Below are 14,411 nucleotides of genomic sequence, written 5' to 3' on the forward strand. Positions count from 1 at the left end.
ACCCGCACATCTTTGGACTCATCTTGTCCTCAACTCCACTTACCTGCTTGTTCTCTATAGTCCTTAAAATGTTTACTAATTAAAAATTTGTCCACCTTTTCCTTAAATTTACTCAAAGTCCCGTCATCCACTGCACTCTGGGATAGTGAATTCCACAGACTCACGACCCTTTGGGAAAAGTAATTTCCCCTCATCTCTGTTTTAAATCTGCCACCCCTTATCCTAAAACTATGACCCTCTTGTTCTAGATTGCCCCACAAGAGGAAACATCCTCTCCATGTCTATAATGTCAATCTGTCAATCCCACTTATTATCTTGTACACCTCAATCAGATCCCCTCTCATTCTTCTAAACTCAAGGGAATTATAGGCCTATGGTTATAGGCATTAGCTATGAGGAGAGGTTGGAGAAACTTGGTTTGTTCTCACGGGAACGATGGAGGTTGAGGTTGAACCTGATAGAAGTCTACAAGATTATGAGAGGCATGGACAGAGTGGATAGTCAGAAGCTTTTTCCCAGGGTGGAAGAGTCAATTACTAGGGGGCACAGGTTTAAGGTGCGAGGGGCAAGGTTTAAAGGAGATGTACGAGGCAGATTTTTTACACAGAGGTGGTGGGTGCCTGGAACTCGTTGCCAGGGAAGGTAGTGGAAGCAGATATGGTAGTGACTTTTAAGCGGCGTCTTGGCAAATACATGAATGAGATGGGAATAGAGGGATATGGCCCCCGGAAAGGTAGGGGGTTTTAGTTCAGTCGGGCAGCATGGTCGGTGCAGGCTTGGAGGGCTGAAGAGCCTGTTCCTGTGCTGTAATTTTCTTTGTTCTTTGATGCCTAATCTCTCTTCATAAGACAAATCCTTCATCTCTGGAATCAATCTGGTAAACCTCCTCTGAACCGCCTCCAATGTAACTAAATCTTCAGGAAAGGGGACCAAAACTGTCCACAATATTCGAAGTACAGTGTCACTAATGCTTTGTACAGTATCAGCAACACTTCACTACTTTTACACTTTATTCCTTTAGCAATAAATGCCAAGATTCCATCTGCCTTCCTTATTACCTGCTGTATCTGCATACCCATACACTGCATGCGGAGGTGTAGGCCTCACTGGCTCGCAACAGTCTGCAGTACAGAACTTCCACTGTTTGTGTGTGTGTGTGTGTGTGTGTGAAGGGCTCTTCATTCTGCTGGGCCTCCCCCACGGAACTGACACAGGGGTTCCCTGCCAGTTCCCTCAGTCGGTAGGCAAGATTTCCATCAGCCCATCAAAATCCCTGTCTATTCTTTAAATATAAAAAGAACACGTTCGTTTTATGTGGGCATTTTGCTTTGCTGACACCGAAATAGGATTGTAGCTCCCAGGCTCTATTACTTGTAGAGTCTTAGATAAATAGAAGACAGACAGCATGACATATCTTGATTACATTAAGAAATTACACACACAGAGAGCATCTAAAAATATATTTTCTAAGAGGAACTTCAGAAGTACCAGGTGCTACCCGTCTTATAAAAACAACTGGACAGCTGAGGATAAAACATTCGAAGACAACCATCAAAAATGTCTGGATTCTGTACAGTAAAACGGGCCAATAGAAACACATAGTTATTTCATCCCATTTTGAATTGACCTTGTAACTTGAGTGTGGTGAAATTCTGGAGTTTGGATTGAGGAGGGGGTGTCAGGGAGGGGGCGGGGGTGTCAGGGGTCGGGCGAACAGAAATTCTTTGCATAAATATTTTGGCAAGAGGAATTGCACTGCAAGATTTTCTCAACGTCAAACTTTGCTTTATTTAAAATATCTGATTGGCAATAGCAAGGAATGAGTAACGTTACAGGATTATTTGCTACAGTAGAAAGGATAACCAAGAGATCACCATTAGCGTCCCAAAACTATATTTCTATGAAATTAGCTTGCTACTTTAATTGAAAAAGGTGTTAACTCTTGGACATCTCCATCAAATACTTGTGTGTCCAAGCTGTGTGTGAGATTATCATAGAATCACAGAACCCCTACAGTGCAAAAGGAGGTCATTCGGCCCATCAAGTCTGCACTGACCATAATCCCACCCAGGCCCCATTCCTCCAGCCCCACAGATTTACCCTGCTAATCCCCCCAACACTAGGGTCAATTTAGAATGGCCAATCAATCTAACCCACATATCTTTGGATGCCTGGCAATCGAAGATACAAAGACTAGAATATCCTCGTCAACTCCAACCTAAATTCATTTTTATTTCTTGCTCACTTGGCAAATATCTATTGCCTTATTGATAGATAAATGTACACCAGGACCTCCTTGTATATGCGGGAGGGGGGGGGGGGGGGGGGGAGGAGAGATAGGGGGCATGGACGTGAGCATTGTGAGTAGCCCCGAGAATAACTTATGTCGAAAGGCGAAAGTAAATGTGGCACACAAATGAATTTAAAACTGTATTGGGAGGAGCAGGACAAACACGCAAAGTTCACATGGCCAGAGGGCATGAAATGCACATCAAAGGTTTTTTCTTACGACGATGTTTACAAGGAAAACTGCCTATAGACTTAAACCGTAAGTAACAGTTGAAGGGAGAAGGGAGGTTTAGAGAAATCACAGTCCGTTCAAGTACACTCAGAGATTGATTATTTAATTTACATTCGCAAGAAGACAAGAACTGAAATCTGTGTCTTCAATCAGTGACGTCGTTATTCAGGTCTCTCCATCTGGCCAGTCCAAAGACACAGTCTAGGGGCTGGCTAGTGGTCAGGAGGATTAGCAGGTTAAATGTGTGGGGTTGCAGAAATGGGGCCTGGGTGGGATTGTGGTCAGTGCAGACTCGATGGGCCGAATGGCCTCCTTCTGTACTGTAGGGATTCTATGATAATAGCCTCACACACAGCTTGGACACACAAGTACTGTTTTGACGGAGATGCCAAAGTACCCTTCACTTTTTCAATTAAAGTAGCAAGCTAATTTGATAGAAACATAGTTTTGGGACACTAATGGTGGTAGTGCAAGATAATGCCAACAGCGTAGATTCAACCCCTGTAGCGGCTGAGATAGTTCTTGGCGTTTACCTCGTCACCTTGCTCCAAAGTGATAAAATGGCTCGAACCATAATTCTTGGACAAAGAGAGAGCGAGAAAGATGCAGGTGCCCCTGGTTACTGTGGAGCTTGTGTGTGGGATATTTGCAATCTGTAAGGGTGAACTGGGTGAACAGCTGTTGCATTTCTTACGCCTGCACTGAGCCTGAACTGCCTATATGTAGCAGAGTACAAAAAAAAGTAAAATGAACTTCTGTTCAAATCCATCCGTGCCAAGTACAGTGCACAATGCTGCATTACAAACTAAATTACAAACAGGCAACTCATACATCCCAACACCCATCATATGTAGCAAACTATTTACCATCCTGAAAATATATTCATACAATCATTGCAAAGAAGGTAGACAGCAACTCATGAAACCTAGACAAACAGATTCAATTACATGCAAGTACTTAAGTAGAAGGACAGGATGAGACAAGTCAAGCAATCTGTATTTAAACCAGATATCAAAAAAAAAGCAAAGACTCGACTGATAATCTGCCACCAGAAAATGGTCACAATCTAACTGCAGCAACTCTCCACTGTTACAAAGCAGGCCATTCATTGACAGTTAAGAGGAGGAATCTAAACTCATGCGTTACTAGGTAAATATCGTTAAGGGGAAGAGCAGCCAGGAGTTCTCACTTCCCGGGTTCATTCAGGAGCTCGTGCACTATTGAAAATCAGCATGCCCAGTGAGATGAAATGCATCGATCAACGCGGAGTCATTCATGAGCCTGACAGCAGTGTGCTCTTATTGAAAGAGCAATGGGTGATGTTGTATTATTAATCATTCAGGGGGCCTGCTGTGGCAACATGCAAGTTGTACATTGGGGCTATGGACAACAATGGCAGAGGCTCCAATTTTCTTTCCGTCAAGATGTGCAGGTTGGATTGATTGGCCATGCTAAATGATTCACATGGCTGACTCCTACAGCGGAATTCTACCGTCCAGCCCGCCACGGGAATCGGAGTGGGCAAGGGACGGACAATGGGAAGGTCTGTTGACCTTGGGTGGGATTTTCCGGTCTCGGGTCGAGTGAGGCCGTAAATTCCCACCGCGAGACTCTTGACTGTCTGCCATTGATGTGTGCTGGAAGGACTTGCAGATTGATAAGTCAATCGTGTTATGAACACACCTTCCTTGAACATCGAGTCCTGAGGTGGGACTTGGACCCGGAGCTTCTGACTCAGAGGCAAGGGATTACGCACTGTGCCACAAGACATCTCTGGATAATGGGCAACTGGGTGTAATTACAAAGCAGCATTCTAATCAAAGGGTCTCAAACTGAGACTGCAACTTAAACAATTTATAATCGACTACAGAATGCTGAAAGGAGATGTTCCCCTTGAATGAGGAGTTTGTTATATTTTGAGTGTCACACGGTAATTTGACAGATAGATTGATTCTGGGATCTGATGCTGAAGGTAGTTGTGGGTGAATTTTGTCATTTCTGTCACACTAAAGTACTGATGAATGACTGCAAATTTAGATAAAGTTTATTTTTTGACATGAACTCCCAGAACAACTGCTTGGCAACGGGTGCACAACACAGCATTTTACCATCTTAAATGATGAATTAAGCAGATTTTGTTTTTTTGTAAAATCACATGGAATTCTGTGATTTTAACTGGAGTTTTTGGGTATTGCAATCAGAGGTTTTTGACCTTTTCATGAGAAATACAAAATCAGTGGTTTTGACGTCTGTCCCCAAGTACTTTTCCTGTTCTTTAACTTCTAGTACTGGTGGGGAGTGAATGCTGATCTGTTCTAATTTCCTCTCACTTAGCAGCATGGTGGCACAGTGGTTAGCACTGCTGCCTCACAATACCAGGGACCCGGGTTCGATTCTGGGCTTGGGTGGCTCTGTGGAGTTTGCATGTTCTCCCTGTATCTGCGTGGGTTCCCTCCGGGTGCTCCGGTTTCCTCCCACAGTTCAAAGATGTGCGGGTTAGGTGGATTAGCCATGCTAAATCGGCCCTTAGTGTCCAAAAATGTACAGATTAGACAGATTAGCAGGACGTTGGCTTGGGTTGGTGCAGACTCGATGGGCTGAATGGGCTCCTTCTGCATTGTAGGGATTCTATGAATTTAAAACAAACTTTTGATTTTTAAAAACTCAAATTGAACGGACAACCCCAACCTTGGAAAATATTATGAGGAAAGCACTTGATCAAGTCCCTTTGAGGCTATGTTTTCATGGTGTCAGTATGGCTGGGACAAAGCTTGCCTGTACATTATAATGAAGAGGAAGCAGCCGATTCTGCCTGGTACTACCTTTTCACTGCCCTGTTCAAAATAGTTCCATGTGTGGGACAGACTTGGCAATATGTGCATAACACAGTGTTTCGCCATATTAAAATGGCATCTGCTATTTATAAGTGCACTGACTGAGTTTCTTTAAGTCAGCCTGAAGCTCTTAATCTGTTCCTTATTGCCAACCTTTGCAGACACTTGCATATCTTTTGAAAGTTTAACAATGGCATTATTAATAAAAGTAATTAAAAGCAAAGATTAAGGGCACAGAAGGCTGCATTTAATATGAATAAATCCAAAGGCCATGGATTGAATTTAATTATGTCTTTTTGTATTCGAGTTGGCTTGTCATTACAGCTTATCTAAAAACCCGTCCTCATGTTAAATAACAATTTGTATTTATATAAACAGTGCCTTTGACATAGTATAATGTCCCAAGGATTTTCACAAGAGTATATAAAAGCAAATTACTGCAGATACTGGAATCTGAAACCAAAAGAGGAAACGCTGGAAAAGCTCAGCAGGTCTGGCAGCATCTGTAAGGAGAGAAAAGAGCTGACGTTTCGAGTCCAGACGACCCTTTGTCGTAAGTGTAATCAAACAAAACTTGACCCTGAGGCACATAAGGAGATAGCAGCACAGATGAACAAAAGATTGTCAAAGAGGTAGATTTTAAGCTGCATTTTACAGCAAGACAGACAGGGAGAGTGAGAGACAGAGATTTGGGAAGTGGGAGCCAATGGTGCGATTAATATTGGGTTTGTACAAGAGCGCAGAATGAACTATCGCAGAGGGTTGTAGTGCTGGAGAAGGTTGCAAAGATAAGGAGGTGGGAATCAAAGAAATTTGGAAACAATTATAAGAATTTTAAAACTTAAGTATTACCAGACCAAGAAACATGTTTTTAACGATAGTAAAAGGTGGGGCACAGATTGGCCATGATCTCACTGAATGGTGAAGAGGTTAGAATCATAGAATCATTATAAGTGCAGAAGAGGCCATTCAGCCCATTGAGTCTGCATTGACCACAATCCCACCCAGGTCCTATTCCCGTAACCCCTCATATCTACCCTGCTAATCCCCTTGACACGAGGGTTAATTTAGCATGGCCAATCAACCTAACCTGCACATCTTTGGACTGTGGGAGGAAAGAGGGGATAAATGGTCATGCCATGTTTCTATGGGTGAATGGGACTTAGCACGAGTTCAGAAATGGTCACATTTTAGCACAAGCTCAAAGTTACTTCTCATCCTTTCAGATCCACCATGTTGCCTCCATCATCACAGTGGGCACATTGCAAAGTAACTCATTGTCTGCGAAGTGCTTTGGGATGGCCTAATGTCATGAAAGGCACTGTAAAAATTCAAACTTGTTCTTTCTTGAACAAACGTAGTTGACTTGTTTGGACAAGAGTCCAGATTGAAAAGAGACCAAGAAGGAATGCTGTGATAAATGAACGACCAATATGAGGGAATTGTGGGACCACTTCTCGTACAGATCCATTCTCTCAAAACTGGCAGCCTCAGGACGGAGGCTGTGCCAGTCTGGGTTAGGTCAAGGGTTAATTGGAGTACAGGAATAGACTGATGTGCAAGTGGCAAAGGGGATAACAAGTCTGACACCAAGCAGTCCATTTTAATTGAGTAAAATATGAAAAAATAAAAGCGCACGGCACATTCTAAAAATGTCTGGTTTTCGAACTTCTCTGGTTTTTTGATAGCCGGCGAGAGAGGGTACCTGACATTAAGCTATCTGTCAAGTCACAGGACACCAGGAAGAGAGAGAACGGCAAGAAAAATTGCTCACATCACTGCTCTAAGTTAAACTTTGTCAATGAACTATTTATTCTGTTTACTCGGTTCTGAATGTTATTTTTAGACCTGACCCTTCCTGAGCAGACTCCACACCCTGTAATTACAGAGCTTGCTATTCCTTCTGGCCTGTCATTAAAAAAAAGGAATTCACAGAGGTTTTCCACATTTTTCAGCTGCAAAAGACAAGTTCCACTTTCGCCAGTCTGATCTCGATTTCATCGAGCCACTGTGCAGAATCTTGTTGCAAACTTGAAAGGAAATGGAAGAGCAAAGGAGGCTGGCCATTTTATTCCGACACGGATGAAATTCAGGTGAACTATTGCCAAGGCTGCTCTCGCCCGATGATTAGCTGCAACAGGAGGTGGCTAATTTCAGCTCGTGGAGTCACGGGTTTTGTTAAGATTGCCTTGGCCCTCTTGCCTAGGCGGGATTTGGATGAAGCAGCAAAGAATAGCAATGCGCGCCTCCCCACCCCCATTCCATTTTCAGAGTGCAATGAAGAACATTTGCGAAAAATGTCGCACCCTGAAGCAGTGGGGTTTCAAGACCAGTTTGTGCGTGTGGCAGCTGCCTGCAAAGATTAGTACGCTCAGAGGGATCCACTGTACTCACCTCTGAAAGACTGCCAACCAGCCAACAAAAAGCCTATCACAGGGTAAATGCACGGGGTTGTGGGGATAGGGCCTGGGTGGGTACTGTGGTCGGTGTAGACTCAATGGGTCGAATGGCCTCCTTCTGCACTGTAGAATTCTATGAACTATCTATCTATGAGCAGATAGCTTTACAGTGCTGCACATAACGAGAGGAACTGTGTTTGTGGCACATGGTGCATCCAATTCCTGATGGACAGAAATCTGATCACTTTTCAAATCTTTATCACTTGTCTTACATTTATGCTCCTTTGTTCTAGACACAACCACATCTGCAAAGTGCTTTGCCACATTCATGTATTAAAAAAAACTTTTACATGTCTCCTGTTAATTCTATCTTTTCCACAGAAAAGAGATTTCCAGCCTGCTCAATCTTTCTTGGTAAGTTTGATCCTTTTAATATTGGTAACATGCTTGTACATCTTTCCTGCGCCTTCACCACAATGCTCTTTTTGTAGTTTATTTATATTTATCACTGCCAAAATAAGCTTACATTAACACACTGCAATGAAGTTACTGTGAAAATCCCCTAGTCGCCACACTCCGGCACCTGTTCGGCTCCACTGAGGGAAAATTTAGCACGGCCAATGCACCTAACCGGCACGTCTTTCGAATTGTAGGAGGAAACCGGAGCACCCGGGGGAAACCCACGCAGACATGTTGAGAACGTGCAAACTCCGCACAGACAGTGACCTCAGCCGGAAATTGAATCCCGGTCCCTGGCGCTGTGAGGCAGCAGTGCTAACCACTGTGCCATTCTGTAGAAAGAGAGTAGAAAGGCACGTAACACTCCAAATGTTGTTCAGCCATGGTTTTAGATAAATTTAGTATTGCAACTCTTTTGTAATGTATTCCTGGGGTGAGAAAGCTGTATTAATTCTCTTGGAGTTTAAAAGGATAAGATGTTTCCTGGAAATGCAAAAAATTCCATGAGGGAACAACAGTGTGGGTGCTAAACATTTTGATAATACACGACATAGTATTTCACAGGACAGGAACAGGCCATTCGGCCCAACAGGTCTATGCTGGTAGTCAAGAAGAAAACTACATTCTGCCTTCATTATAACATAGTACACAAGAGCTAAGTATGTTGTGCTTGAGATGCACATTAAAGGGCACAATTGAACACTATGTCAGTAAGAGCAACATGATGCAATAGGAGAAACATTCTTGTAACAATACACTAATATTCATGTTTGCATGCTGGTTGTGATGAATCCATCAACATGTTTAAAGTTTTTAAAGTTTATTTATTAGTGTTACAAGTAGGCTTACATTAACACTGCAATTAAGTTACTGTGAAAATCCCCTTGTCGCCACACTCCGGCGCCTGTTCGGGTACACTGAGGGAGAATTTAGCACGGCCAATGTACCTAACAAGCACATCTTTCAGACTGTGGGAGGAAAGCGGTGCACCCGGAGGAAACCCATGCAGACACAGGAGAACGTACAGACTCCGCACAGACAGTGACCCGAGGCTGGAATCGAACCTGGGTCCCTGGCGTTGTGAGGCAACAGTGCTAGTATCAGATATTAAAAAGATAATAAATTATAATAAAGGTAAGAAATTAAAAATATAGCAAAGCAGAGTGAATTACATGAGAGCAGAAATGTATGATTTATACCAATATTGTTGACAAATGTGGAGTCATCTGACTATGCAAATACAGCAAGTGGCATTATTGAAGAGAGAGAGATAAAATATTAAGAGGAAAAGAAAATCCCAATGCAAAACAAGTTCTCAGAATGCATTTACATTTAACATTTTAACATACTGATGAGCAATAGTTTTTGTTTCTCCAATTATAATTCACAATCATTGAAACCACATCATGTAACCAGTTTCTTGCACCTGTCCTGACACCCTCATACTCGTATAGTTCTGGAAACTGTCATTACCTGGCATTGGACGCAGTTACTATGAAGTTCAACAGGACTCAAGTAGCTGGACAAAAAAATCCCCACCATAAATCACAGAGGTACTGAAGGTGCTCACACCATCAATGTATGTGCTGAAAGCCTAGTCCCAGGCCGATGAACTGCTAAAGAGTACCTCGTAACTTCCCCTTACCTTTTGGAGACTCTGTAAGTTGCAACAGTCAACTGGCCAGTCAGAGGGTCATGCACTGTGGCACGCTTCAGCTACAGGGAGAGAAAGGACAAATTTAATCCTGGAACAGCCAGATCACCACTGGTCGGTGGAACTCTGGAAGCCTCCGATTGGTCAGGATATGTTAGAGAAAAGGATGAATGGGCGAGTATTACATCTGGGGCCACGTTCCAATTCAATGTCCTTTCACTTTTAAAGGTTGGTTTTCTTTAACTCAAGATGAAAATGGATGAGGGGGAAAATAATGGGTGATTGCTTAAGCTGCTTGCATACATTAGAACCACAGGTTCTCACTGCATGTTTTGCATTTCATCGACGTGTTCACAACTCAGCCTGCTCTTGTTGGAATACTTTCTCCCCAGCTACACGTCGGTGGATGCCAGTTTCCAAACATGCATGGTTTGAACAAGATGCAGCAGCTTCCATGTGAAGAGGAGCCAGCACAGCTCTCGCTTACCTTTTGCTTATTCTGTAATGAGCTGTCTCCAGCACTCCAGTTATTGGGTTAGAAATGGTGGCTCGTCTCAGCTGTGAAGCCAACCAATCAGAAAAACAGAAAGATTATTACCAACTTGACTGGATGTATAACAGGACCAATCAGAATCCTTCCAGTGGGGGTGAAAAAACGCAAGTCCATTACTCTAGAACGATCGTCCTAGGGTCATTCCTTCACTGGCTTGTGTGCATGCAGTTAGCGGCAGCAGCAACAATCATATCTTTCTAGGGCGGCACGGTGGTTAGCACTGCTGCCTCCCAGTGCCAGGGATCCGGGTTCAATTCCGGGTCACTGTCTTGTGTGGAGTTTGCACGTTCTCCCCGTGTCTGCGTGGGTTTCCTCCGGGTGCTCCGGTTTCCTCCCACAGTCCAAAGATGAGAGGGTTAGGTTGATTGGCCATGCTCAATTGCCCCTTAGTGTCAGGGGTCTAGCAAGGCTAAATCGGGATTAGGGGGATAGGGCCTGGGTGGGATTGAGATCAGTGCAGACTTGATGGGCCCAATAGCCTTCTTCTGCACTGTAGGGATTCTATGATTCTAAAACTGAAATTCTCGGAAAGCCAGTTTGGAGTTTGACTAACAATCTTGGCACTTGGGCTTCTCAAATCACATTAATAATGACTGGCTTAGACATTTTCCAATGACCATTAGTTTACCATGTAAGCATACACTAACATTTGTTATGGTAACTAATTAGAAGGGCAAGTGTGACTTTATGATTGGTCTTCAAATGAGGCTAACATGTTTCAAGTACCATTTGTAAACACATCTCAAATTTTCCAGCTGTTTTAAACTCCTTAGGGTACTGCGTTGTCAAGGATTTTCCTGCTTGGATTGGAAGTTCAACAAGACAGTCCAAATCCAATCCTTAATGACCACTGACATACGGAACAAAACTTGTTTCTTAACTCATGGGCAGTGTGTGGGCAATCACTGCCCGTCCCTCATTGCCCCTGGGAAGACTAGAATCATAGAATCCCTACAGTGCAGAAGGAGGCCATTCAACCCATTGAGCCTGCACCAAGCACAATCCCATCCAGGCCCCATCTCCATAACCCCATGTATTTACCCTGCTAAGCCCCCTGACACTAAGGGGCAATTTAGCATGGCCAATCTACCTAATCCGCACATCTTTGGAGTGTGGGAGGAAACTGGAGCACCCGGAGGAAACCCACAGAGACCCGGGGCGAACATGCAAACTCCACACAGACAGTGACCCGAGGCCGGAATTGAACCCGGGTTTCTGGAGCTTTGAAGCAGCAGTGCTTACCACTGTGCCACCGTGCCGGCTGTGGTGAGCCACCTTCTTGAAGCCGATTGAGTGGCTTGCTAGATAATTTCAGAGGGTAATTAAGAGTCAACTTCATTGCTGAGGGTCTGGAGTCACATATAGCCCAGACCGAGTAAGAATGGCAGATTTTCTTCCCTAAGAGCCAAGAGTGAACCAAATGGGCTTGTATAATAATCTGATAGTTTCACAGTCATCATGACTGATATTAGCCTTTTATTTGAGATTTATAATTAGCTAAATTAAAATTTCCCAATTGCCACAGTGGGATCTGAACTCGTGTATCCAGGTGATTAGTCTGGATTTTTGTACTACTAGTCCAGTAAGGCCCCTAACTATGCAATTACTATCCAACTGCAATTAATTCCGCATTAATTGTCATTAAATGAACAACGTCATTAAGGAAGGTCAAAAGATGAAGCATTTTAAACCTAGGTTTTAAAACCAAGGTTAAATGATTTTACAGGAAGTACATATTTCTTCTTGGAGAATAGGAAGGGATTTTCTGTGCTGTTTGACCTGGTTACATTGACGCTGACAGGGAGTTAAGAAACATGCACTGCCCTATGCAGACTTGTGCAGATCCTGCACAACTCCATCAGTTACACAAATATCAAACAGATCTCTAGACTGCCCGTTAATGATAGAAGCCAAATGCTCTCAATGTGGAGTCTGAATCATATTATCTAACACAAGAGGGTGAAGATTGGTCATCTACTAACACTTTAAAGTAATGTTTCATTATTAGCCACAAGTAAGGCTTACATTAACACTGCAATGAAGTTACTGTGAAATTCCCCACACCGCCACACTCCGGTGCCTGTTTGGGTCAATGCACCTAACCAGCACGTCTTTCAGACTGTGGGAGGAAACCGGAGCACCCGGAGGAAACCCACACAGACACGGGGAGAACGTGCAAACTCCGCACAGGCAGTGACCCAAGCTGGGAATTGAACCCGGGTCCCTGGCGCTGTGAGGCAGCCGTGCTAACCACTGTGCCACCTGTAGTGGGTTGAATTTTAGGTGTGAGATATTGAAAATGGATATTCCCTGCTTTTTGACAGGGAATAGGATTAAAATATACTTAAAACAATTTTATGATGCACTGGACGCCATTTTAAAGACAGCATGACATCTGCACAGGCTTGGCGATGTTTGCATAATAGATGATGGCCGCATACCCAAAGACTTGTACAGCCACTGAGTCACTGGTCTTCACACCTCCACTACAAAGATACGGGCAAGTAAGGGACGAAGATGGCAGACACTGACAACTGAGACACAGTTGCTGACAACCGTGACATCTGGAGGCTGGCTTGTTTGGAAGGGCATTGGAAGAGGAGGAGCAGAAACGAAAAGAACAGCTGGCTGACAAGAGGGTCCAGGCAAAACAGAGGCCAGTAAATTGTGCACCTTCGCGGCCCACTGTCGTCCTCTACAACAAATGTGGCAGAGACTGCTGTGCCAGAATGGGGCACCTGTGCCACACCAGGTGATGCTCAACAAAAGGTTGACCATCAAAGCACAAACCATCCTCTCTCCTTCTCAGGCTTCCCCATACAATTTGCAGCGCTGTCCCAAGAAGGCAGGGCGTTGGTCTGCACCCATGTCTTGAATCGGTGTTCCTCTTGTGTCCTGCACTCACATGGGTAATTCAGAGCAGCCTCAATATTAAGCTCTCGAATTAGCTTCCAGAAGAGGGCAAGGGTCAATTTGGACCTGCTTATGGGGAGCATGCAAATAATGCAGGAGGGAGTGAAAAATTAACACATGGGTACGGGTTTCATTGAGGGGAAGATCACCCAAGTCCGCAAACAGAGCTAGTGAACTAACACACAAAATACACCTCAGAATGATATGATGCCTTACCCTTGGCTTTGCTATCTCTTTCACTCGCTCGATTTCCTCGTCAGAAATGATACCAATGTAGCGGATAATTCGGGGTCTGTCCCATTCATCCTGCTGCTTCACAGGTCTCAGGACGTATAAAGGATTTCTGTTTGCATCTGAATAACGGCAAAAGAGTTTTTTCCACCTTCGAGGAGTCTGCATGGAATCAAAGGACGGGCATTAGTCCAGTGCCATATCACATTTTTTGCAAAACGTCTCCAAGTGCTTGACGCCTTGATTTATTTTGAAGTATGGTGACCATTAGAGAGATAAATACAGAAGCATTTTGTGTCAGCAGCCTGTAATACTTTTCCACTCCACTCCCAGTTATTTACCCTGAAGTGCAGCCGCACCTTTCTCGCCTGACCTTCCGACTTGGGCTAGATGAGGAAAGCATATTGCAGTGGGTCCCTGAAGCTGTGTCTTCAGTTGAGTGCCAGCAGTGTCGGGGGAAAGGAAATCTTGCCCCCCATCTATTTTTTTTCTTTTAAGACAGCATTAGCTGCCATAAAGCAGGTAAGTTTAAAGGTCAGGGAGAAGCTATGTGTTTAGGGTAAGTGGTATTGGGCGGGGGGGGGGGGGGGGGGGGGGGGGGTGGGGGGGTAGAGTGTCAGGTTGTGAGTTTGGTCAGTGAGGGGTAGTTGGTGAAGGTATTTAGGGGCAGGGGGGAGGTGATAGGATAGGTGGGGGGGCAGAGGGTTGTGAGGAGGATGGTCCAGGGGATGGTTTTGTGGATTGTGACAGTAGTTGGAGAATGGAGAAAGACATGACGGGGGTTCCATGGGAGTGGCTGTGGGGCAGGTCAGTACAGTAGTCATCTAGATGTTTGAAGTTGTTTTAA

The 14,411-nt window shown here is 44.1% G+C and overlaps 1 protein-coding gene across 12 annotated transcripts in view; it reads right to left on the minus strand.

Moving 5' to 3' along the window:
- The window catches only part of p4ha1b (prolyl 4-hydroxylase, alpha polypeptide I b), a 91,030-nt gene that overhangs the window by 22,475 nt on the left and 54,144 nt on the right, over window positions 1-14,411 (minus strand). For 6 of the 12 annotated variants that reach the window (XM_078199457.1, XM_078199459.1, XM_078199458.1 and 3 more), the window contains 2 exons: window positions 13,550-13,726; window positions 9,859-9,929 (listed from right to left, as the gene is read on the minus strand). In XM_078199457.1, the coding sequence (XP_078055583.1) occupies window positions 9,859-9,929; window positions 13,550-13,726 (248 nt within the window). Of the gene's footprint in view, window positions 1-9,858; window positions 9,930-10,354; window positions 10,426-13,549; window positions 13,727-14,411 lie in introns of all 12 variants that reach the window. The other 6 variants (XM_078199453.1, XM_078199456.1, XM_078199454.1 and 3 more) reach the window with 1 other exon arrangement.

Source organism: Mustelus asterias, chromosome 28 (genome assembly GCF_964213995.1).
Source record: "Mustelus asterias chromosome 28, sMusAst1.hap1.1, whole genome shotgun sequence".
Lineage (NCBI taxonomy): Eukaryota > Metazoa > Chordata > Chondrichthyes > Carcharhiniformes > Triakidae > Mustelus > Mustelus asterias.